Source organism: Oncorhynchus gorbuscha, linkage group LG07, assembly GCF_021184085.1.
Source record: "Oncorhynchus gorbuscha isolate QuinsamMale2020 ecotype Even-year linkage group LG07, OgorEven_v1.0, whole genome shotgun sequence".
In the NCBI taxonomy this organism is placed as follows: Eukaryota; Metazoa; Chordata; class Actinopteri; order Salmoniformes; family Salmonidae; genus Oncorhynchus; species Oncorhynchus gorbuscha.
In genome coordinates, this window is record NC_060179.1 from 49,417,393 (window position 1) to 49,440,775 (window position 23,383).

Below are 23,383 nucleotides of genomic sequence, written 5' to 3' on the forward strand. Positions count from 1 at the left end.
TGATCGAAAAAGCCTTGGTTTCATGCATGTCAACATCAGAAGCCTCCTCCTACGTTTGTTTTACTCACTGCTTTAGCACACTCTGCTAACCCTGATGTCCTTGCCGTGTCTGAATCCTGGCTCAGGAAGGCCACCAAAAATTCAGAGATTTCCATACCCAACTATAACATCTTCCGTCAAGACAGAACTGCTAAAGGGGGAGGAGTTGCAGTCTACTGCAGAGATAGCCTGCAAAGTAATGTCATACTTTCCAGGTCCATACCCAAACAGTTCGAACTACTAATTCTGAAAATTACTCTCTTCAGAAATAAGTCCCTCACTGTTGCCGCCTGCTACCGACCCCCCCTCAGCTCCCAGCTGTGCCCTGGACACCATTTGTGAATTGATTGCCCCCCCATCTAGCTTCAGAGTTTGTTCTGCTAGGTGACCTAAACTGGGATATGCTTAACACCCCGGCAGTCCTACAATCTAAGCTAGATGCCCTCAATCTCACACAAATCGTCAAAGAACCCACCAGGTACAACCCTAACTCTGTAAGCAAGGGCACCCTCATAGACGTCATCCTGACCAACTGGCCCTCCAAATACACCTCCGCTGTCTTCAACCAGGATCTCAGCGACCACTGCCTCATTGCCTGTATCCGCTACGGTGCCGCAGTCAAACGACCACCCCTCATCACCGTCAAACGCTCCCTAAAACACTTCTGTGAGCAGGCCTTTCTAATCGACCTGGCCCGAGTATCCTGGAAGGACATTGACCTCATCCCGTCAGTTGAGGATGCCTGGTCATTCTTTAAGAGTAACTTCCTCACCATTTTAGATAAGCATGCTCCGTTCAAAAAATGCAGAACTAAGAACAGATACAGCCCTTGGTTCACTCCAGACCTGACTGCCCTCGACCAGCACAAAAACATCCTGTGGCGGACTGCAATAGCATCGAACAGTCCCCGCGATATGCAACTGTTCAGGGAAGTCAGGAACCAATACACGCAGTCAGTCAGGAAAGCTAAGGCCAGCTTCTTCAGGCAGAAGTTTGCATCCTGTAGCTCCAACTCCAAAAAGTTCTGGGACACTGTGAAGTCCATGGAGAACAAGAGCACCTCCTCCCAGCTGCCCACTGCACAGAGGCTAGGGAACACGGTCACCACCGACAAATCCATGATTATCGAAAACTTCAACAAGCATTTCTCAACGGCTGGCCATGCTTTCCGCCTGGCTACTCCTACCTCGGCCAACAGCTCCGGCCCCCCCGCAGCTCCTCGCCCAAGCCTCTCCAGGTTCTCCTTTACCCAAATCCAGATAGCAGATGTTCTGAAAGAGCTGCAAAACCTGGACCCGTATAAATCAGCTGGGCTTGACAATCTGGACCCTCTATTTCTGAAACTATATGCCGCCATTGTCGCAACCCCTATTACCAGCCTGTTCAACCTCTCTTTCATATCGTCTGAGATCCCCAAGGACTGGAAAGCTGCCGAAGTCATCCCCTTCTTCAAAGGGGGTGACACCCTGGACCCAAACTGTTACAGACCTATATCCATTCTGCCCTGCCTATCTAAGGTCTTCGAAAGCCAAGTCAACAAACAGGTCACTGACCATCTCGAATCCCACCGTGCCTTCTCCGCTATGCAATCTGGTTTCCGAGCCGATCACGGGTGCACCTCAGCCACACTCAAGGTACTAAACGACATCATAACCGCCATCGATAAAAGACAGTACTGTGCAGCCGTCTTCATCGACCTTGCCAAGGCTTTCGACTCTGTCAATCACCATATTCTTATCGGCAGACTCAGTAGCCTCGGTTTTTCGGATGACTGCCTTGCCTGGTTCACCAATTACTTTGCAGACAGAGTTCAGTGTGTCAAATCGGAGGGCATGTTGTCCGGTCCTCTGGCAGTCTCTATGGGGGTGCCACAGGGTTCAATTCTCGGGCCGACTCTTTTCTCTGTATATATCAATGATGTTGCTCTTGCTGCGGGCGATTCCCTGATCCACCTCTACGCAGACGACACCATTGTATACACTTTCGGCCCGTCATTGGACACTGTGCTATCTAACTCCAATCGAGCTTCAATGCCATACTACACTCCTTCCGTGGCCTCCAACTGCTCTTAAACGCTAGTAAAACCAAATGCATGCTTTTCAACCGATCGCTGCCTGCACCCGCATGCCCGACTAGCATCACCACACTGGATGGTTCCGACCTTGAATATGTGGACACCTATAAGTACCTAGGTGTCTGGCTAGACTGCAAACTCTCCTTCCAGACTCATATCAAACATCTCCAATCGAAAATCAAATCAAGAATCGGCTTTCAATTCCGCAACAAAGCCTCCTTCACTCACGCTGCCAAGCTTACCCTAGTAAAACTGACTATCCTACCGATCCTCGACTTCGGCGACGTCATCTACAAAATTGCTTCCAACACTCTACTCAGCAAACTGGATGCAGTTTATCACAGTGCCATCCGTTTTGTCACTAAAGCACCTTATACTACCCACCACTGCGACTTGTATGCTCTAGTCGGCTGGCCCTCGCTACATATTCGTCGCCAGACCCACTGGCTTCAGGTCATGTACAAGGCCATGCTAGGCAAAGCTCCGCCTTATCTCAGCTCACTGGTCAAGATGGCAACACCCATCCGTAGCACGCGCTCCAGCAGGTGTATCTCATTGATCATCCCTAAAGCCAACACCTCATTCGGCCGCCTTTCGTTCCAGTACTCTGCTGCCTGTGACTGGAACAAATTAGAAAAATCGCTGAAGTTGGAGACTTTTATCTCCCTCACCAACTTCAAACATCAGCTAGCGGAGCAGCTAACTGATCGCTGCAGCTGTACATAATCTATTGGTAAATAGCACACCCATTTTCACCTACCTCATCCCCACAGTTTTTATTTATTTACTTTTCTGCTCTTTTGCACACCAATATCTCTACCTGTACATGATCATCTGATCATTTATCACTCCAGTGTTAATCTGCAATATTGTAATTATTCGCCTACCTCCTTATGCCTTTTGCACACATTGTATATAGACCCCCCTTTTTTTCTCTGTGTTATTGACTTGTTAATTGTTTACTCCATGTGTAACTCTGTGTTGTCTGTTCACACTGCTATGCTTTATCTTGGCCAGGTCGCAGTTGCAAATGAGAACCTTTTCTCAACTAGCCTACCTGGTTAAATAAAGGTGAAATAAAATAAAATAAAATAAATTAAATGAGACGCTCAGTGTTGTATGTCCCAATTAGAGGTTTGTGTAACAGCCATCCATCAGAGGATATTGCTGCACACATTGTGATATTGGAACCCCTCTGGCCCAGGACATCCACTGAGGCTCTTTTCCCAATCACATTCCTTCCTCGCCACCGTGTTTTGGCCAAGTTGAAACCAGCCTCATCCACAAAGATGAATACGTGGGGTGTTTGCCTGGCTTCAATCTCCATGACTCTCTAAAATAAATCCACAAGACAACATAAGAGTTAGGATACTACGGTAGTTTACATTATACCTTAAAACACGCCATTGTGTGCCTCTGCCCTGTTTGGTTTTGTTCAAAACCAGTTCTATATTTTATAGTCATTTTACCTGGACTTATTGGTTCCTGAGTTGCTTGACTCGTTCAGAGTTCCTCTCAAAGGGGACAGTGCGCAACTGCTTCATTCTGACTTGATGTTGTTTCAGGACTCTAGAATAGTTGTCATGCTTACATTGTCTGCCAACACTCTGTCCTGAATCTCTGTGAGTTTTATGCCATTGTTTCTGATGACCATATCAACGATTGCAGTTTCCTGCATAGCAGTGAAAATCCTACCTCTCCCGCCTGTAGGAGGTAACCGTTGGGTCCTAAGCAGAAATACAAAAACAATTACACACACGTAGGTTTGGAGGCTTTGCTCAATAGACTTCTGTAATGTGCAGTTCAGTCAGATGCCCTTGCAGAATGCACATGTTACCTGTTGTTTTGCTGGAAATTTCTCTGAATAGATGCCACTGTTGAGTGCTGCAGATTTGGCTGCATTCTCAGACCAGCCTCTCTCATTGATAGATCATGATATATTACATGATCATATATAGTAGCCCTAATCTCATCTCAGACTACAGCTCTTGATCTTCCTCTCGGTCTTCTTCCACCATGCATATGTACACCTCTCCCTCTCCCAGCCACTCTTCTTCCTCTGTCAGCCACTTCTCTATCTCTGGCTGGGTCCATGTGTACATTACAGTACAGCATTATTCCTAAAATGTCCCCTTTTGTATAGATGGTAATGAAATGGAAAGACTAACACCTGGGTAGGTGTTCATCTACAATGGGAATCAGCTGTGGTTGGTCTAATTGTTTTGATAGAATTTCATTTTATAGATTTGGAAAATATTTCAATTCGCTATTACTGTAGAAATGTAGCAAATGTAAGTCTTACTCAATTTTGTGTAATTTTAGGTTTTGATTTTAAGTTTAACAGTTTTGAAAAGTGTATGTAAACATGTGCAAATTGGCCTGTAGGTACATAGACTTTTGGTGGTGGTTGTGTCTGAGTGAGAAAAGAGTTTATGAAAATTGAAAGATGTAGTCATTGAATGCATTTTGTGCCAAAGCAATGAAAAATGATCCATAGTTTAGCCCACATAGACTGCTGTTATGCTCACTGTGTGAAGAGTTTTGAAAGAGTGACCTAAGTATTGAGAAATGGGTCCGAGCGATTGTAAAAAACTGTAAGTTTGTGATGAAATGTGAATTGAAACTGTAAATAGTTACAAAAAAATAACAATACAAATTGATTGCTACTGTAAATAGTAAAAATAGTCATTGAATGAAGACATAATAAAATATTTAATGAGGAAAAATTATAGAGAAATATTTAACATGCGAAACTCATGTTAAACAACATCTGGTGTGTGTGTGCGTGTGTGTGTGTGGGCATGCGTATATGTGTGTGTGCGCGCCCGTGTGTTTGTGTGTGAGCTGAAGTCATCCTCTGAAAAGCTGGTCAGGTTCACACCATCAAATCATCTTCGTATATGCAGCAGAAAAGTCGACGGAAGAATCTCATGACTCTGCTTTTCTTTGGTTTAATGACCACAACATCTTCTGGAAAAGAGAAGGAGAAGAACAATCACAACAACAAAATAGCTTAAATTAGTTACAAATTAGTTAGTTATAAAACTGTCGTGTTAAAATAAAACAATAGCCAATACCTTATATTACAGAGGGAAATGAAAACCTGTCAAAGTGATCTGTGTTAATGTAACTCACCTGACTGGAGGTCAACTGGTTCATTCGTAACCTTAAGGTGGACTGGAATAGTGGCCAGGGGTGTTGTGATGTTGTCCACCTTAACTGGGGCATCAACCAGGGTTGTTGTGATGTTGTCCACCTTAACTGGGGCATCAACCAGGGGTGTTGTGATGTTGTCCACCTTAGCTGGGGCATCAACCAGGGGTGTTGTGATGTTGTTTATCTTAACTGGGACATCAACCAGGGGTGTTGTGATGTTGTCCACCTTAGCTGGGGCATCAACCAGGGGTGTTGTGATGTTGTCTATCTTAACTGGGTCATCAACCAGGGGTGTTGTGATGTTGTCCACCTTAGCTGGGGCATCAACCAGGGGTGTTGTGATGTTGTCTATCTTAACTGGGACATCAACCAGGGGTGTTGTGATGTTGTCCACCTTAGCTGGGGCATCAACCAGGGGTGTTGTGATGTTGTCCACCTTAACTGGGGCATCAACCAGGGGTGTTGTGATGTTGTCCACCTTAGCTGGGTCATCAACCAGGGGTGTTGTTGTGTTGTCCAGCACTTTGTCATGGATAGTGGTCAAGGGCTTTTTGATGTCTGGAAGTGACAGGGGTTGAAGCAACTCCAACACCTTGACAGGGTTAGGGACAAATTTGTTGGCGATTGCCAGGTTCATGTCCACAGACTGAAAGCAAAAATATGAAATATTTAATATAGATATTATTTAACATAACATTTGCAACATTGCAGATGTTCTATTATTTTTTTTAAACAATTTACCAATATTGAAACAATACATTTTTGGATCAGAGACAACTGAATGAGTGGACTTTAATAAGATAAACACTTAAAACCATCGCTTACTCCATTGCTCCCTGAATCTTCAGCCTCGTCGACGTCTGCTGCTGAGAGGAACATCTTGGGGTACAATTTCTTTGCAAACAAGGTGGCCACCACTAAACATCTCTCCTCATCACATGTGAAGGCTTCAATCTCCAGGCACTGGGATGATGGGCACCTCTTCATGATAGTGAGGAACTCTGACTCAAGGTTGTCTGATGTAGGAGGGAGCCTCTCCAAGAATAGCAGGACCATTTGTTTCAGGATGATTTTCGTGCCAAAGCCCTGCATGGCATTAGCGGCGAAGCTTGGCGATGCGGTGCAGGATGTCAGGGCAAAGTCTGAGGGTGGAATGCAGGATGTCAGGGCAAAGCCTGAGGGTGGAATGCAGGGGGCTGGGGAAAAGCCTGGAGGTGGAATGCAGGGTCCTGGGGAAAAACCTGGAGGTGGAATGCAGGGTGCCGGGGCAAAGCCTGTTGGTGGCGGACAAAATTAAGATCAGTCTTACATAAAAACTAGAAGTGGCACTCTAGTGTCCTTTTCACCTCAGGTAACACCTGATGTACTTAACAAAAGTCACCTCTCAACAGGTGGTCTAGGTATGTCATGACATAGCACAAGTGTGGGGGTGGGCCATTTCTCTTTTGTTCTATATTGCTTCTTTATTGTTCCTCAAGAAAGGGGTGCGGCCGATGACATCACGGATCACCATCAGACCAACACCTTGAATAGCCTGCTCCTTGAAGTTGGCAGTTGTCTCTAAGAAACTGTATTTTGCTAAAAACGTTTTCCCCTTGAGAGCAGTTGTCGCCAACCTTTTCTGAGTCAAAATCACTTTCTGAGTCAAGATCAATTTCTGAGTCAAAATGCAAGTCCAGATCTACCGCTCAGATTTTTTTTAAACATGACTTTAAAAAAAGTTAACCGATGCAACATGAACTATTTCTAAACTGTTCTGTAGCAATGAGGTTTGTTCAGTAGGTTGTAGGCCCAATACATTATCACTGCACATGGGCTACGCTTGGATTGGCCTGCCAATGTTGATCTTTTCACACCGTGTGTTTAAATATATATATATTTTTTTTGATAGATGATAACACTGGTAATTAGATAATGTGTTGTATTATTTGGGAGGCAAAGCTGAGTGAGCATAATAATTCACTTGAATTTTTTTACAGGACTGATGGTCAGTCTGAGGGGAGGGACAAGCAGTGAGGCTTGCCTCTCAACTTACTCCTCTGCACTCCAGCTGAGGGTGAAACTCAAGCAAGGCCCACTGCATTATTTCCACCTCATGCACCAATTCATTTGATTTGCTCTCTGCGCCTGCCGGGTTCGCGTTCTACCTTCAGACACATGAAATGGTTCAAAATGTGAAAACTATGCCTTCCCGGCGCTAGGGCTGCTGAATCAAGTGCACCTACCACCAACAACACAAGGGCTGCTAAATCAAGTGCACCTACCACCAACAACACTAGGGCTGCTGAATCAAGTGCACCTACCACCAACAACACTAGGGCTGCTGAATCAAGTGCACCTACCACCAACAACACTAGGGCTGCTGAATCAAGTGCACCTACCACCAACAACACTTGGGCTGCTGAATCAAGTGCACCTACCACCAACAGCATGAAAGTAACACAAAAAATAGGAACGTAAGGCTTTATTGTTGTTTTTTAAAACATTTTTGGTGATTGACTAGAAATGCCTTGGTGATCGACCAGTCGATTGCGATTGGCCGGTTGGTGACCACTGCTTTAGTGTGTGTACTGTATTCATACTTGGTATATCTCTTTTCAACAGGAAAAGTTCAACAATCTCTGGAGGACGTCTTTAACTTAATTACCAAACTGTCGAGTTATAAAACTTTAGCCAATAAGTTACATTACAGTAAAAAATGATCACCTGTCAAAGTGATTGTGACAGTGTAACTCACCTGACTGAAGGACAAGTGTTTCATCCAAAACCTCAAGGTTGACTGGATTAGTGGTCAGGGGTGTTGTGATGTCTACCACTTTGACAGGGTTAGGGGTCTCCGGGATCGCCAGGTTCAAGTCCACAGACTGAAAGCAACAAGGACACAATATTGACCAGAACATTTGCTGCATTTCATATCTCCTTTTTCTCAACATTGACATTTATTTGTATTTTTATCAGAGATAATTTAATGAGTGGACATTCATAAAGATAAACACTTGAAATCATCGCTTACTCCATTGCTGCCTGAATCTTCAGCCTTGTCGAAGTCTGCTGCTGAGGGGAGCATCTTGGGGCACATCTTCATTGCAAACAATTTGGCCACCACTAAACATCTCTCCTCATCACATGTGAAGGCTTCAATCCCCAGGCACTGGGATGATGGGTACCTCTTCATATACTCCCAGTAGAAGGTGTAAGCCCAGTACTGCATACTGTCAGAGTCGGTACACTTCTCCAGCTCCTCATTAACGATGTTGCGGAATCTGGCAGTGATGCTTTGAAACAGCGTGCAGATACGATCGGTGATAGTCAGGAACTCTGACTCAAGGTCCTCTGACGAAGGAGGGAGCCTCTCCAAGAATAGCAGGACCATTTGTTTCAGGATGACTTTCGTGCCAAAGCCCTGTGTGGCATTTGTGGCAAAGCTTGGCGACGAGGTGCAGGTTGCCAGGGCAAAGCCTGGGGGTGGAATGAAGGGTGCTGGGGAAAATTCTGTTGGTGTGGTGCAGGGTGCGGGGTGCCGGGGAAAAGCCTGGTGGTGGCGGACAAAGTGAAGATCAATCTTACATAAAAACTTTAAGGCTTTATTGTTGGGTTTTTTACAAACATGTTTGGTGATTGACTAGAAATGCCTTGGAGATCGACCAGTCGACTGCGAATGGCCAGATGGTGACCACTGCTTTAGTGTGTATACTTTACTATATTTATACTTGGGATATCTCTTTTCAACAGGAAAAGTTCAACAATCTCTGGAGGACGTATTTAACTTAATTACCAAACTGTCTAGTTATAAAACTTGAGCCAGTAAGTTACATTACAGTGAAAAATGATCACCTGTCAAAGTGATTGTGACAGTGTAACTCACCTGACTGAAGGACAAGTGTTTCATCCAAAACCTCAAGGTGGACTGGATTAGTGGTCAGGGGTGTTGTGTTGTCTACCACTTTGACAGGGTTAGGGGTCTCTGGGATCGCCAGGTTCAAGTCCACAGACTGAAAGCAACAAGGACACAATATTTAACAGAACATTTGTTACATTTCATATCTCCTCTTTACCTCTTTATTTTTATCAGAGAAAATTGAATGAGTGGACTTTCATAAGGATAAACACTTGTGATTGTTGCTTACCCCACTGCTCCCTACTTCATCCACATTAAAGTCTTCCACTGAGAGGAGCATCTCCAGCTGGAGATTGTTCAGCAATATTCTGCCGATTATGTTGGCCACCACTAAAAATCTCTCCTCATCAAATGAGAAGGCTTCAATCCCCTGGGGTGATGGGTACATCTTCATGTACTCGCAGTAGAAAGTGTCAGCCCAGATGCTCTTACTATAAGAGTCGATACACTTCTCCAGCTCCTTGTTGACGATGTTGTTGGATCTGGCAGTGATGCTCTGAATTAGAGTGCAGATATGATCTGTGATAGTGAGTGGTGGGTGGCAAGATGCGGGGGAAAGCCTGGTGGTGGGGAGCTGCATGGCATTAGGGACAAAGCTTGGCGACGAGGTGCAGGTTGCCAGGGCAAAGCCTGGGGTGGAATGCAGGGTGTTGGGGCAAATTCAGGTGGTGGGGTGCAGGGTGCCGGGGAAAAGCCTGGTGGTGGCGGACAAAGTGAAGATCAATCTTACATAAAAACTTTAAGGCTTTATTGTTGGGTTTTTTACATACATGTTTGGTGATTGACTAGAAATGCCTTGGAGATCGGACTGCGAATGGCCAGATGGTGACCACTGCTTTAGTGTGTATACTTTACTATATTTATACTTGGGATATCTGATGGTTCAACAGGAAAAGTTCAACAATCTCTGGAGGACGTATTTAACTTAATTACCAAACTGTCTAGTTATAAAACTTGAGCCAGTAAGTTACATTACAGTGAAAAATGTCACCTGTCAAAGTGATTGTGACAGTGGACTGAAGGACAAGTGTTTCATCCAAAACCTCAAGGTGGACTGGATTAGTGGTCAGGGGTGTTGTGTTGTCAAAGCCTGGTGGTGGGGGGTTACATTTCATATCTCCTCTTTACCTCTTTATTTTTATCAGAGAAAATTGAATGAGTGGATGATAAACACTTGTGAGGGGCTTACCCCAAAGCCTAAAGTCTTGGTGGGGGATTGTTCAGCAATGATGTTGGGAAAATCCCCTGGGGTGATGGGTACATCTTCCCTGGTAGGTGGCCCAGATGCTCTTACGATACACTTCTCAGGGGAGATGCTCTTACTATAAGGGCAAAGCCTGTGCAGATATGGTGGTGGGGTGGGTGGCAAGATGCCGGGGAAAGCCTGGTGGTGGGGGAGCCTGATCGTGGGGGCAGGATGCCTGGGCAAAGCCTGGTGGTGGGGGAGCAATGCCTGGGCAAAGCCTGGTGGTGGGGGGGGGGCAAAGGCATGATAGAGGGGCAAGGCCTGGTGTTGGGGGCATGATGCCTGGGAAAATCCTGGTGGTGGGGGGCAGGATAGGGGGCAAAGCCTGGTGGTGGGGGAAGGATAGAAGGGCAAAGCCTGGTGGTGGGGGGCATGATAGAGGGGCAAAGAATGGTGGTGGGGGGCATGATAGAGGGGCAAAGCCTGGTGGTGGGGGGCATGATAGAGGGGCAAAGCCTGGTGGTGGGGGACATGATGCCGGGGAAAAGCCTGCTGGCTGTGGGCATGATGCCGGGGCAAAGACTGGTGGTAGGGTGCAGGATGCAAGGGCAAAGCCTGGTGGTGGCTGGCAGGATGCCTGGGCAAAGCCTGGTGGTGGGGGGCAGGATAGATGGGCAAAGCCTGGTGGTGGGGGGCATGATAGAGGGGCAAGGCCTGGTGTTGGGGGGCATGATGCCTGGGAAAATCCTGGTGGTGGGGTGCAGGATAGAGGGGCAAAGCCTGGTGGTGGGGGGAAGGATAGAGGGGCAAAGCCTGGTGGTGGGGGGAAGGATAGAGGGGCAAAGCCTGGTGGTGGGGGACATGATGCCGGGGAAAAGCCTGCTGGGAGTGGGCATGATGCCAGGGCAAAGACTGGTGGTAGGGTGCAGGATGCTGGGGCAAAGCCCGGTGGTGGGATGCAGGATGCAGTGGCAAAGCCTGGGGGTAATATGCATGGTGCCGGGGCAAAGCCTGCAGGTGGAATACAGGGTGCTGAGTGTTTTACCACAACATTCCCTTGAAATTAGAAGGAGAAAATCTATCTCATACAAACACAACTTATTGCGAAACTGTCTAGTTTCAAAACATTAGCTAATAAGTTATATTACAGTAAGACATGGACACCTGTCAAATTGATCCGTGTCAATTTAACTCACCTGACTGGAGGTCAACTGGAGTCGTGGTCATGTTTGTTGTGATGTTGTCCACTTTGACGGGGTTAGTGATTAGGGGTGCTGTGACAGACTGAAAGCAACAAGGACATCATACTTAAGGTAATATTTGCGACATTGCAAATCTTCTTTTTATCAACAACAACAACAACAAAAATGCTTTGTATGAGTGGACTTTCATAAAGATAAACACTTGTAATCATTGCTCACCTCACTGCTCCCTGAAGCTAGTGTCCCTTCATCCACGTCCTTCAGCTTTACCAGCTCCTCGACCACATGGTGAACCATGTGCCTCGTTAGCATGGTGGCCCTGGCAGATGTTGCCAACTTTAGTACCAGCTCCGTGCCAGTAGTAATGAAGATGAGTATGGATATTTGTCACCATCTCAAGGATCTGGTACCAGCCAATGTGCCAGTTGGCCTTGCTCCCTTTCTTTGTGACTTTGACCCCACACAGTGACAGCTGGTGGATTATGTCGTTTATGAGGGGCCAGTAATGAAGGTTGATGTCTTCCTCTAGGTGGCCTTCGAAGACTACATAAACTATCATGCCAATGATGTTCCTCAGGAGCTCCGAGGAGATTACCAGCTGGTCAGGGCACTTTGGACGAACCTCGCTTGCCTTGGGCTCTGATAGCCAGCTGCGGATAGAGCTTAATGGAATGTAGTCAGCAGGAGCTTCAAACAGCCTCTGGACTTTGGTGCTCACAGCTTCAATGATGGTGCTGATCAAGGTGGAACTTTGGGTGAAAAGAGCTCTCCTAAGGTCCTCAGGGCTGTTTAGGCACTGGATCTTACGGTTGAGTGAGTGGACCATCCTGACACCAGTGGAACGGGAGTAGTAGACTTGAGCGACAGGAGGAGCCTTCAGAACTCTAGAGAGGTTCTCCACTACTGCCAGCACTATGGTGACACTCATGTCACTCAGGGCCATGGAGGACCGGTCACAGGGGCTTTCCATCTGGCAGGACCAGAGGGCCTGGAGCAGCCTGGACACGATGTCCACCACCACCTTAGAGGGACAGCACAGCTCAGAGTACGGCTGGAAGGCCAGGCTCTGGGAAATGCTCTTTCGAGCTCTTACAACTTCATCGCAGACCTCAGGGTTTCTAAAATATACAAGCCAGATAGAGAGAAGAGGAAACACTTTTATGCACTTTGAAACGCATCCTCTGTAAGAAATGTGCTACATACAGTAAATGAAGTTTGATTGATATCGGCCCCTGCACTCGTCATTTCATTTAGCATCAGTAGATGGATAGAATAATACATAGACCAAATAACTGTAACAGAAAGAGTGAATGTGACTCACAGGTAGGAGAGATCAGCAGTAAAGTCAAGTGAGTTAATGGCCTGACTAAGGTCGGTGGCCAGCTCAGTAAAAGCCTCATGTTCAACGTCCCTCATTCTGAGTTGAGTGTTCACCTCCCAGGTCTGTCACAGGAAACAGGGGGTGCCATTAATGCCCATAGCAGTGAGGGTAAAATATTGATATCAACATACCATGAGCCAATGCTAAATAAGTACATTGTTTATTAGAAAGGATAACTCACTGACTGTATATTATCTCCACTTAACTTATACTGTAGACATCTTTCTAATCTCTTACCAGGTGACTAATGTCATTCCCTTCCTCTGCTTCCTTTCTGAACCTTAAAATCAAATACAGAGCAACTGAACATTCCTGCCTTTTTTATCCTTCCTCTACTTTCACATTGATTTCCCATTGAGCCTATGACAGTGATTCAGTGGCGTAGCCTGACATTTGTTGATGGGTGGGCCTGCAGACATTTGGGTGGGCCAGAAACTTCCTGCTATTGTACACATTTTGCCATGAGGCTGAGAGAAAATGCATTTTTAAACCTAACTGAAGTTACAATACAGATATGTTGACTGATAAAGGCACGGAATTATGAGCTGAATTGTTTGCTAAATGAACAAATGAAATAGGCTGTGGCATGGTGCATATAGCCATAGAAGCACAGTGAAATATGCCTCAATGCAGTCATATTTGTGGCTTATTGGGAGTGTGGCTTTCAGTTAGTTATTTTTGGCAACCCATCCCCGGAGAGTGAATGTCATTCCAGAACATCTGTTCTGTTATATTTCATCAAATTTGTGCACTGATTGCCATGAATTCTATCTGATGGTGTTTAGGTAAAAAGAAAATCATGTCCCATTCAGAACACAAGCAATTCAAAAGATATATACATATTTCTTTACTCAAGCCGAGTTGGTGGACCTGGCTCCCCAGTGGGCATGTCTATGCCCTTGCAGTGAATGACAGTGGTAGTGTACATGGCATTGAGATCCTATAAAATTATAAGGGCTATGTCATAAACGCTCAAAGTTACAGAATGGGAGGAAAATGGCAGCCTTTGTGGTCAGGGAGAAATCCGGAGTGAATTGCAGTACAGCAGCCTGGCCTCAAATACTAGACGTAACATAGTAAATGTAAATTTGTGACACTCAAATGAGTATGATATGTTACGTTGTACATAAGAAATAAGGATATTTAAGCCAAAAACAAAACGAGGGAGGTTGGTTGGGGAAGTCCCAAAGGTTGCGTGTTCGAATCACATCATTGACCATTTTATAATTTTAGCGAATTAGCAACTTTGCAACTACTTAGAACTCTGTCGCTACTTTGCAACAACTTAGCATGTAAAACAACCCTTCCCCTAACCATAACCCCTAACCCCTAGCCTTGCTAACGTTAGTCACCTAGCTGACGTTAGCCACAAATAAGTGGAATTCAGAAACATATCATATCTATTGCAAATTCATAACATATTGTACGGACTGCTTTAAAAAAAAGAAATCTCTATTTTTGAGGTAAATGGCATGTTACCGAAGGTCCTGACATTTTTGGGGTAATTTTACTTGTTTTTGAAAAACTTACCCCAACCAGCGATTCACTTCCTCATCATCGTTTTGCAGTACTGGGGCTCTGAAAAAACATGAACAAATGCTCTCAATATAGTGATGCTGGTCTTTAGATGTTGTACATGTGAAATTGTGTCATTCCAAATGTATCCGCATCGGTTTATTCCATTTTGCGCTAATCTGTTTCCCATATACAGCTGTTCCATTCTCTGTGTAGCCTGCTGCTAGAATGGACGGAGAGGTATCCCTCGAGGTGCAACAAAATGTAATATAACGTTGTGGATAAAGTTCAGAATGATACAATTCTACCCCAACTGCCTTGAATGAGGGGTCGCCAGTGTAGCTAACAAACATACTGTGCAGATAATGTTCAAATTCATTGTTTTACACAATATTTTATCATAGTACTGGCTGACCACTGGCTTACCAACTCCCTTACCAAAATGGCTGACTTTTTATATTGTCATATGAAGGTTCATATTCATTCTAGTATTCTGATTCCTAATCATATGGTACATAGTACAAGTAGCTGTACTCACCGCTCCAGGGACTTGTTCTTAATAAGCCAGTTGCTCATGTCCTCCACGGTGGTGTGGTGAGGGACATGACACTGGAGGCCTTGTCTCTGGAGCACCAAAAACTGTTTCATCAGTTTCTTCTGCAAGACAAATCATGTTGTCAAAAAGAAAACCTAGGGTTTGCTTTAGCCGGTCTGAATTGACAGGTGGACAGGGTTTGTACTAGGGATGTGCCAGCAGCAAACCACCATGCATCCCACTGCTGGCTTGCATCTGAAGCTAAACAGGGTTGGTCCTGGATGGGAGACCAGATGCTGCTGGAAGTGGTGTTTGAGGGCCAGTAGAAGGGACTTTTTCCTCTGGTCTAAAAACCAATATCCCAATTCCCCAGTGTAGTGATTGGGGACATTACCCTTTGTAGGGTGCCGGATTTCTGGTCACTAAAGATCCCATGGCACTTATTGTAAGAGTAGGGGTATGAACTCCAGTGTCATGACTGGCCCTCATACCATCATGGCCACCTAATCATCCCCAGCTTCCAATTGGCAAATTCATCCCCTTCCTCTCTCCTGTAACTATTCCCCAGGTCATTGCTGTAAATGAGAATGTGTTCTCAGTCAACTTGCCTAGTAAAATACATGCGCATCTTTCCCTTTTATAGTGATTTGATAGGTAGTGTTTCTTGATGCAGGAATCAGTCAGTTTTAGTTATAAGCGATTTGATAAGAAAAACAAATCGATGCACTGACATTTGTTGAAAAAACACAAATTTTCCTTTCAAAATAAAATTGTGCTGTTGTAGATGGAGCTCATGAGCTGGACCTCACTGAGCTGGATCTGTCTGAGCTGACTTCCGTGTGTGTGTGTGTGTGTGTGTGTGTGTGTGTGTGTGTGTGTGTGTGTGTGTGTGTGTGTGTGTGTGTGTGTGTGTGTGTGTGTGTGTGTGTGTGTGTGTGTGTGTGTGTGTGTGTGTGTGTGTGTGTGTGTGTGTGTGTGTGTGTAAATTATGTACAGTGGGAATCATAAGTATTCATCCCCCTTGTGGATGTTTTCAAATGTTCTTGTATTACAAAGTGGGATTTTTTTGTCAATGATCTACACAAAATACTCCATCATGTAAAAGTGAGAAGAAACATTTACAAATGAATAAAAATGAAATAACTAAAATATAGTCGTTGCATAAGTATTCACCCCCTTGTTTAGGCAAGACTAAATTAGTTCAGGAGTCAAATGTGGCTTAACAAATCACAAATTACATGGACGGTGTGAAAAAAATAGGGCAAGACCTTGGAACTAAAGTTCGATCTGACATTTTGGTCAAAATTGAGTTATTCACATAGAGATTCCCTTTAGGTGGTCCTTTTCATGTGAGATATGTCCGATTTTTCTTGAACTCCATTTATATTGAAAGAAACATGTATAATCTGAAAGTTCTGTCTGAGCAAACATCTTTAACTTGGTGCTATTAGGTTCTGTCTGCAATCCAATTATACAATACTGGGTTGTCAGTAGAAAATAATTGTCTGTAAGGTGATATACAGCGCATGGAAAGTATTTAGACCCCTTGACTTTATTCACTTGTTGTTACATTACAGCCTTATTCTAAAATGGATTAAATTACATATTTTCCTCATCAATCTACACACGATACCCCATAATGACAAAGCAAAAACAGGTTTTCAGACAAGTTTGCAAATGTATTAAAGGTAAAAAACAGTAATACCTTATTTACATAAGCATTCAGACCCTTTGGTATGAGACTCAAAATTGAGCTTAGGTGCATCCTGTTTCCATTGATCATCCTTGAGATGAGTCCATCTGTTAATTTCAAATTATTGTAAATGATTTAGAAAGGTCCCACAGTTGACAGTTCATGTCAGAGCAAAAACCAAGCCATGAGGTGGAAGGAATTGTCCATAGAGCTCTGAAACAGGATTGCGTTGAGCATTGAAGGTCTCCAAGAAGACAGTGGCCTCAATCATTCTTAAATGGAAGAATTGTGGAACTACCAAGACTATTTCTAGAGCTGGCCACCCAACCAAACTGAGCAATCGGGGGAGAAGGGCCTTGGTCAGGGAGGTGACCAAGAACCCGATGGTCAATATGAAGGAACTCCAGAGTTCCAGAGAACCTTCCAGAAGGACAACCATCTCTGCAGCACTCCACCAATCAGGCATTTATGGTAGTGGCTAGATGGAAGCCACTCCTCAGTAAAAGGCACATGACAGCCCGCTTGGATTTTTCCAAAAGGTACCAACAGGTTTCTCTGATCATGAGAAACAAGATTCTCTGGTCTGATGAAACCAAGAAAGAACTATTCGGCCTGAATGCCAAGCGTCACATCTGGAGGAAACCTGTCACCATTCCTGATGCATGGTGGTGGCAGCATCACGCTGTGGGGATGTTTTTCAGTGTCAGGGGCTGGGAGACTAGTCAGGATTGAGGGAAAGATGAATGGAGCAAAGTACAGAGAGATCCTTGATGAAAACCTGCTCCAGAGCGCTCAGGACCTCAGATTGTGGCGAAGGTTCACCTTCCAACAGGACAACCACCCTAAGCACACAGCCAAGACAACACAGGAGTGGCTTTGGGACAAGTCTCTGAATGTTCTTGAGTGGCCCAGCCAGAGCCCGGACTTGAACATGACCGAACATCTCTAGAGAGACCTGAAAAAAGCTGTGCAGCGACTCTCCCCATCCAACCTGTCAGAGCTTGAGAGGATCTGCAGAGAATAATTGGTGAAACTCCCCAGATACAAGGGTGCCAAGCTTGTAGCGTAAAAGCCAAGAAGTCTCAAGGCTGTAATCTCTGCCAAAGGTGCTTCAACAAAGCACTGAGTAAAGCATCTGAATACATACGTAAATGTGATCTTTCTGTTTTATATTTTCTACATTTGCAAAAATGTCTCAAACCTGTTTTTAATTTGTCGTTTTGGGGTATTGTGTGTAGATTGAAGAGGGGATTTTTTTTTTTACATCCATTTTTGAATAAGGCTGGAACGTAACAAAATGTGGAATAAGTCAACGGGTCTGAATACTTTCCAAATGCACTGTATTTATTGAGTCATGAAGAGGAAGACATCAATAAACAATTCTGAGATCTGGGACTTGAATAATACCCATTATCTCAAAACCTTACATTTTGCATTTACTTTTTCAGAAGAATGGCCATAACGTAGCCACCCTCCCACCTCTAAAACAACAGATTTACAAATGGCTTAAGATTTTGATTCTAAGAACTTTTAGGTACCTTTAAGGTGACCTTACTGGGTTATGAAAGAAGAATGAACTACAAAACAGTTCTGAGATCTGCGATGTGAACACTTTGATGCTCAATATCTCAGATCTATGCTTTGTACATATAGAAACTTATAGTCCCAAGGTCTGAAGGGGATGACATGATTTTTTTATGACTACCCTTTCTTCTGTCCCCTGTACATACAACATCTGTAAGGTCCCTCAGTCAAGTATAGAATTTCAAGCACAGATTCAACTACAAAGACAAGGGAGGTTTTCAAAAGCCTTGTAAAGAAGGGCAGTGCTTGGTAGATGGGTAACAAAAACAATTAGATATTGAATATCTCTTTAAGCATGGTCAAGTTAATAATTATGTCGTCCTATTTGACCTAAATGCAGCCCATGTTTGGTGCAAATCCCACACTTCACTTCACAAAGTAACTGCCTCCTTATTTTCCAGCATCGAGGTGGCTGCATCATGATATGGGTAGGCTTGACATCGACAAAGACTGGGGAGTTTATCAGGATAAAAAGAAATGTGACGGATTTAAGCACAGGAAAAATCCTAGAGGAAAACCTGCTTTGCACCAGACACTGGGAGATGAATTCACCTTTCAGCAGGACAATAACCTAAAACACAAGGCCAAATCTGCACTGGAGTTGCTTACCAAGAAGACAGTGAATGTTCCCGAGTGGCAAAGTTACAGGTTTGACTTCAATCTGTTTGAAAATCAATGGCAAGACTTGAAAATGGCTGTCTAGCCATGATCCCCATCACCTCCTAGACAGACCTTAAAGAATTATAACATAAATAATATTGGGAAAATATTGCACAGTCCAGGCTTGCAGAGCTCTTCAAATCAAAAATCGAATTAAATGTTATTTGTCACATGCGCCGAATACAACAGGTGTAGTAGACCTTACAATGAAATGCTTACTTACAAGCCCTTAACCAACAATGCAGTTTTATGAAAAAAAAGTGTGAAAAAAGTATTTACTAAGATAATCTAAAGTAAAACATAAATAGAAAAATATCAAATAACTAAGGAGCAACAATAAAATAACAGTATCAAGCTATATGCAGGGGGTACCGGTACAGAGTCTATGTGGAGGCTATATACAGGGGGTACCGGTACAGAGTCTATGTGGAGGCTATATACAGGGGGTACCGGTACAGAGTCTATGTGGAGGCTATATACAGGGGGTACCGGTACAGAGTCTATGTGGGGGACAGGGGTACCGGTACAGAGTCTATGTGGAGGCTATATACAGGGGGTACCGGTACAGAGTCTATGTGGAGGCTATATACAGGGGGTACCGGTACAGAGTCTATGTGGAGGCTATATACAGGGGGTACCGGTACAGAGTCTATGTGGAGGCTATATACAGAGTCAGGGGTACCGGTACAGAGTCTATGTGGAGGCTATATACAGGGGGTACCGGTACAGAGTCTATGTGGAGGCTATATACAGGGGGTACCGGTACAGAGTCTATGTGGAGGCTATATACAGGGGGTACCGGTACAGAGTCTATGTGGAGGCTATATACAGGGGGTACCGGTACAGAGTCTATGTGGAGGCTATATACAGGGGGTACCGGTACAGAGTCTATGTGGAGGCTATATACAGGGGGTACCGGTACAGAGTCTATGTGGAGGCTTTATACAGGGGGTACCGGACAGAGTCTATGTGGAGGCTATATACAGGGGGTACCGGTACAGAGTCTATGTGGAGGCTATATACAGGGGGTACCGGTACAGAGTCTATGTGGAGGCTATATACAGGGGGTATACAGAGTCTATGTGGAGGCTATATACAGGGGGTACCGGTACAGAGTCTATGTGGAGGCTTTATACAGGGGGTACCGGTACAGAGTCTATGTGGAGGCTTTATACAGGGGGTACCGGTACAGAGTCTATGTGGAGGCTATATACAGGGGGTACCGGTACAGAGTCTATGTGGAGGCTATATACAGGGGGTACCGGTACAGAGTCTATGTGGAGGCTATATACAGGGGGTACCGGTACAGAGTCTATGTGGAGGCTATATACAGGGGGGGGAGTGTGGAGGCTTTATACAGGGGGGTACAGAGTCTATGTGGAGGCTTTATACAGGGGGTACCGGTACAGAGTCTATGTGGAGGCTATATACATGTGGGGTACCGGTACAGAGTCTATGTGGAGGCTATATACAGGGGGTACCGGTACAGAGTCTATGTGCGGGGCTACAGAGTCAATGTGTGTTAGTTGAGGTAATTGAGGTAATATGTACGTGTAGGTAGAGGTAAAGTGATTATGCATGGATAATAAACTAGTCTCAGCAGTGAGAGTAGCGGCAGTGTAAAAATGGGTGGGTGAGGGGGGACAATGCAAATAGTCCGGGTAGCATCTTGATTTGCTGTTCAGGAGTCTTATGGTTTGTGGGTAGAAGCTGTTAAGTAGCCTACAGTGCCAGTCACAAGTTTGGACACACCTACTCATTCCAGTTTTTCCTTTATTATTTACTATTTTCTGTAGAATAATAGTGAAGACATCAAATGAGAAATAACTCATATGGAATCAGTGGTGAAAAGTACTTAAGTTAAAATAATTTAAGTAGTTTTGGGGGGTATCTATACATTACTATTTATATTTTTGATTACTTTTTTTTTTCCTAAAGAAAATGATGTATGTTTTACTCCATCCATTTTCCCTGACACCCAAGTTCTAGTTACATTTTGAATGCTTACCAGTACAGGAAAGATGTTTTTTGTATTAACAATTTTAAAATATAGTGATCCCAGAAAGCCAGATTGAGATGTGTAAATTAGACTTGCATTCAGTCCTTATGTTACTATAGAATTGGCTATGTTGCAGCAAAATTAGGCCTTTATCATAAGAAAAACAGTTACCATGATGAGATGATAGGTCTACATGCATTGTGAACTACACTCCATACTGAGATGGGCTGTCTGTCCGCACCATGAGCATTGATGATTGATCATGCAGAGAGTAGGCCGTAGAGAGGCCAGATTTAGACATCGCATATACAGTAATTTAACAGTTCCATTTCACGTCATGCTGTTGATATAAAGAATTTATTATAATTGACCATTTCTCACAGTTATTTATCCTGGGAAAAGGGAGTGATTTTGGGTGCTAGATCTCATTAAATCTCTGTAACTGAGTTCATGCTATTCAACCCTAGTGAGTATATAATGCGAACATCTAGCAACCCATAGGTTAGCAACACACATTTTAGATAATTAGCAACTTTTTAACTAATTACAAATGTTTAGCTACTTTGCAACTACTTAGCATGTTATCTAACCCTTCCCCTAATCATAACACTTTACCTAACTATTAGACGTAACCCTAACCCCTAGCTTAGCTAACGTTAGACACTTAGCTAGAATTCGTAACATATCACACATTTTTCAAATTCCTAACAAATTGTACTTTTGCAAATTTGTAACATATTGTACTTTTTTCAAAATCGTAACAAATAATTAGAATTGTAATTTGTATCATATCATACGAAATGGGTGATGGACATCCACAAATGAATACGTACCATACAAAGTGTAACATGTCATACGAAATCGAATGTCTCGGATTTACGTACATGATAAATACTCTGAGACCAGGTTGCCACGGTGGTCTGCAAACCCACAACCTTCTGGCCCACAGCCCTGTGTGCTATCAACATTCCCATGTTGCCATTTAATGCTTACAGGATGATTCACCATTTATAAAACTGCATATCTAAGGCTCTTGTCTGTCCAAGAAGTTAGGGTAAAAGGTAGACATGTTATATGTTATCCACTTTGTCTTAGTTAATATTTTGGGTATATGGGAGGGTCACTGTATTTTTAAAGTAGGGTTTTAGGTTAAATATATTTTGCTGAAGGGAGGGCCATCCATTTTCATTTCAGAAAGGTTCGATTTCCTCCATGTAAGTCTTATCATAAATAACGTTCACTCCCTACAACATTCACATTTACTCAACTGTAACATACACTTTCGATATGGTGTTTTTCTGAAATGAAGATGATTTAATTTTACCTGCTCATTGTAGTAGTTCTTGTCCCAGCACCGCTCTACAGTCTGACGGTATTCAGCACTCAGACTGAACATCTTGAGAACAGAAAAACATACCAGGACTTTCTACAAGGACATAATTGAACGATTAAAACTCAAATAAGATATGTCATAGGATTTACCTGTGCAGATGTAGAAAGGGCACGCGGGATTTTATTGCTAAAATCCATGAATTATTTGAGCAAATGATAGATGGACTTTTGACAATAACTCAAAATAAAGATGAGTAATCGTAGCTAATTCGCAAAGGTGTTCGTGCTTGGGTTGGCGCAAACTAATGTTTTTAGCTAACATTCTGACATTCTGGAGAAATCAAACATTCCATCTCCATAGAAATTGATTGTGAACATAATGTTATGGATTGTGCGTATTGTTGCGTAATACTGTAGGTTACAGGTTCGATAATAGTCACACTGCGTGTGACAGGTGATGCGCTGCGCTCTCGTTCCTCACTCGTAAAAGCTAATGCAAAAATGCATGATGTCGATGATCAAATAACGAAAACATCAACATAGGAATAATTGTCAGCAAAATTATTTTTTGATTTTATTGACTGCTGCTTAATTAAAAATACAATTTATTACCAAAACATCAAATACAATGGCAATGGTTAGCCTATAAATACAGTCTACATGTATTTACACTTGCAAATAGCCTACATCTATAATCTATTTTGAAATAACAATAATGTATATGATTGTTACAGTAATTTAATACACTGATGCACCGAACCACAAATGTTTTGTGAAATAGGCCTACATGTAATTTCAGGAGAATGTTGCCAATTATATTTTAGCAGATTTTCGACTATGGCTCAAAATCTGTGTATTGGGCTCAAGTGACACAAGGGACATTTTCGTTCATTATATCCCCTTCAAAGTATAAACATATCAAAGGAATTTCTGTAGCAAACTGGGGCCATTTCCTCAGCTGAGCTGCTTCAGCTCTTCTTGCCAGGTGATTTAACAGTCCTATTGTGAAGACAGAGATGACCATAGAGCACTGATATATGCTACATAGCTGTAGAGAACAGTCTTCAGCATACACCAGAGAGGCTAGGAGTTATTGTGGAGGACAGAGCAGCATATGTTATAAAGCTGA

The 23,383-nt window shown here is 43.6% G+C and overlaps 2 protein-coding genes across 2 annotated transcripts; both read right to left on the reverse strand.

Annotated features, from left to right (window-relative positions):
- Window positions 1–4,806: 4,806 nt before the first annotated feature.
- LOC124039005 lies at window positions 4,807–9,561 on the reverse strand. The gene is made up of 7 exons (XM_046354897.1): window positions 9,397–9,561; window positions 9,135–9,261; window positions 8,283–8,728; window positions 8,007–8,133; window positions 6,095–6,543; window positions 5,249–5,915; window positions 4,807–5,083 (listed from the first exon to the last, which is right to left on the reverse strand). The coding sequence occupies exons 1-7, from the start codon at window positions 9,559–9,561 to the stop codon at window positions 4,989–4,991; spliced, it is 2,076 nt and encodes a 691-aa protein (XP_046210853.1). The 3' UTR covers window positions 4,807–4,988.
- Window positions 9,562–11,802: 2,241 nt separating this feature from the next.
- On the reverse strand, window positions 11,803–22,666 carry LOC124039006. Its single transcript, XM_046354898.1, has 7 exons — window positions 22,405–22,666; window positions 22,247–22,318; window positions 14,990–15,108; window positions 14,467–14,514; window positions 13,174–13,216; window positions 12,877–12,998; window positions 11,803–12,673 (listed from the first exon to the last, which is right to left on the reverse strand). The coding sequence occupies exons 1-7, from the start codon at window positions 22,450–22,452 to the stop codon at window positions 11,803–11,805; spliced, it is 1,323 nt and encodes a 440-aa protein (XP_046210854.1). The 5' UTR covers window positions 22,453–22,666.
- Between the last annotated feature and the right edge of the window lie 717 nt (window positions 22,667–23,383).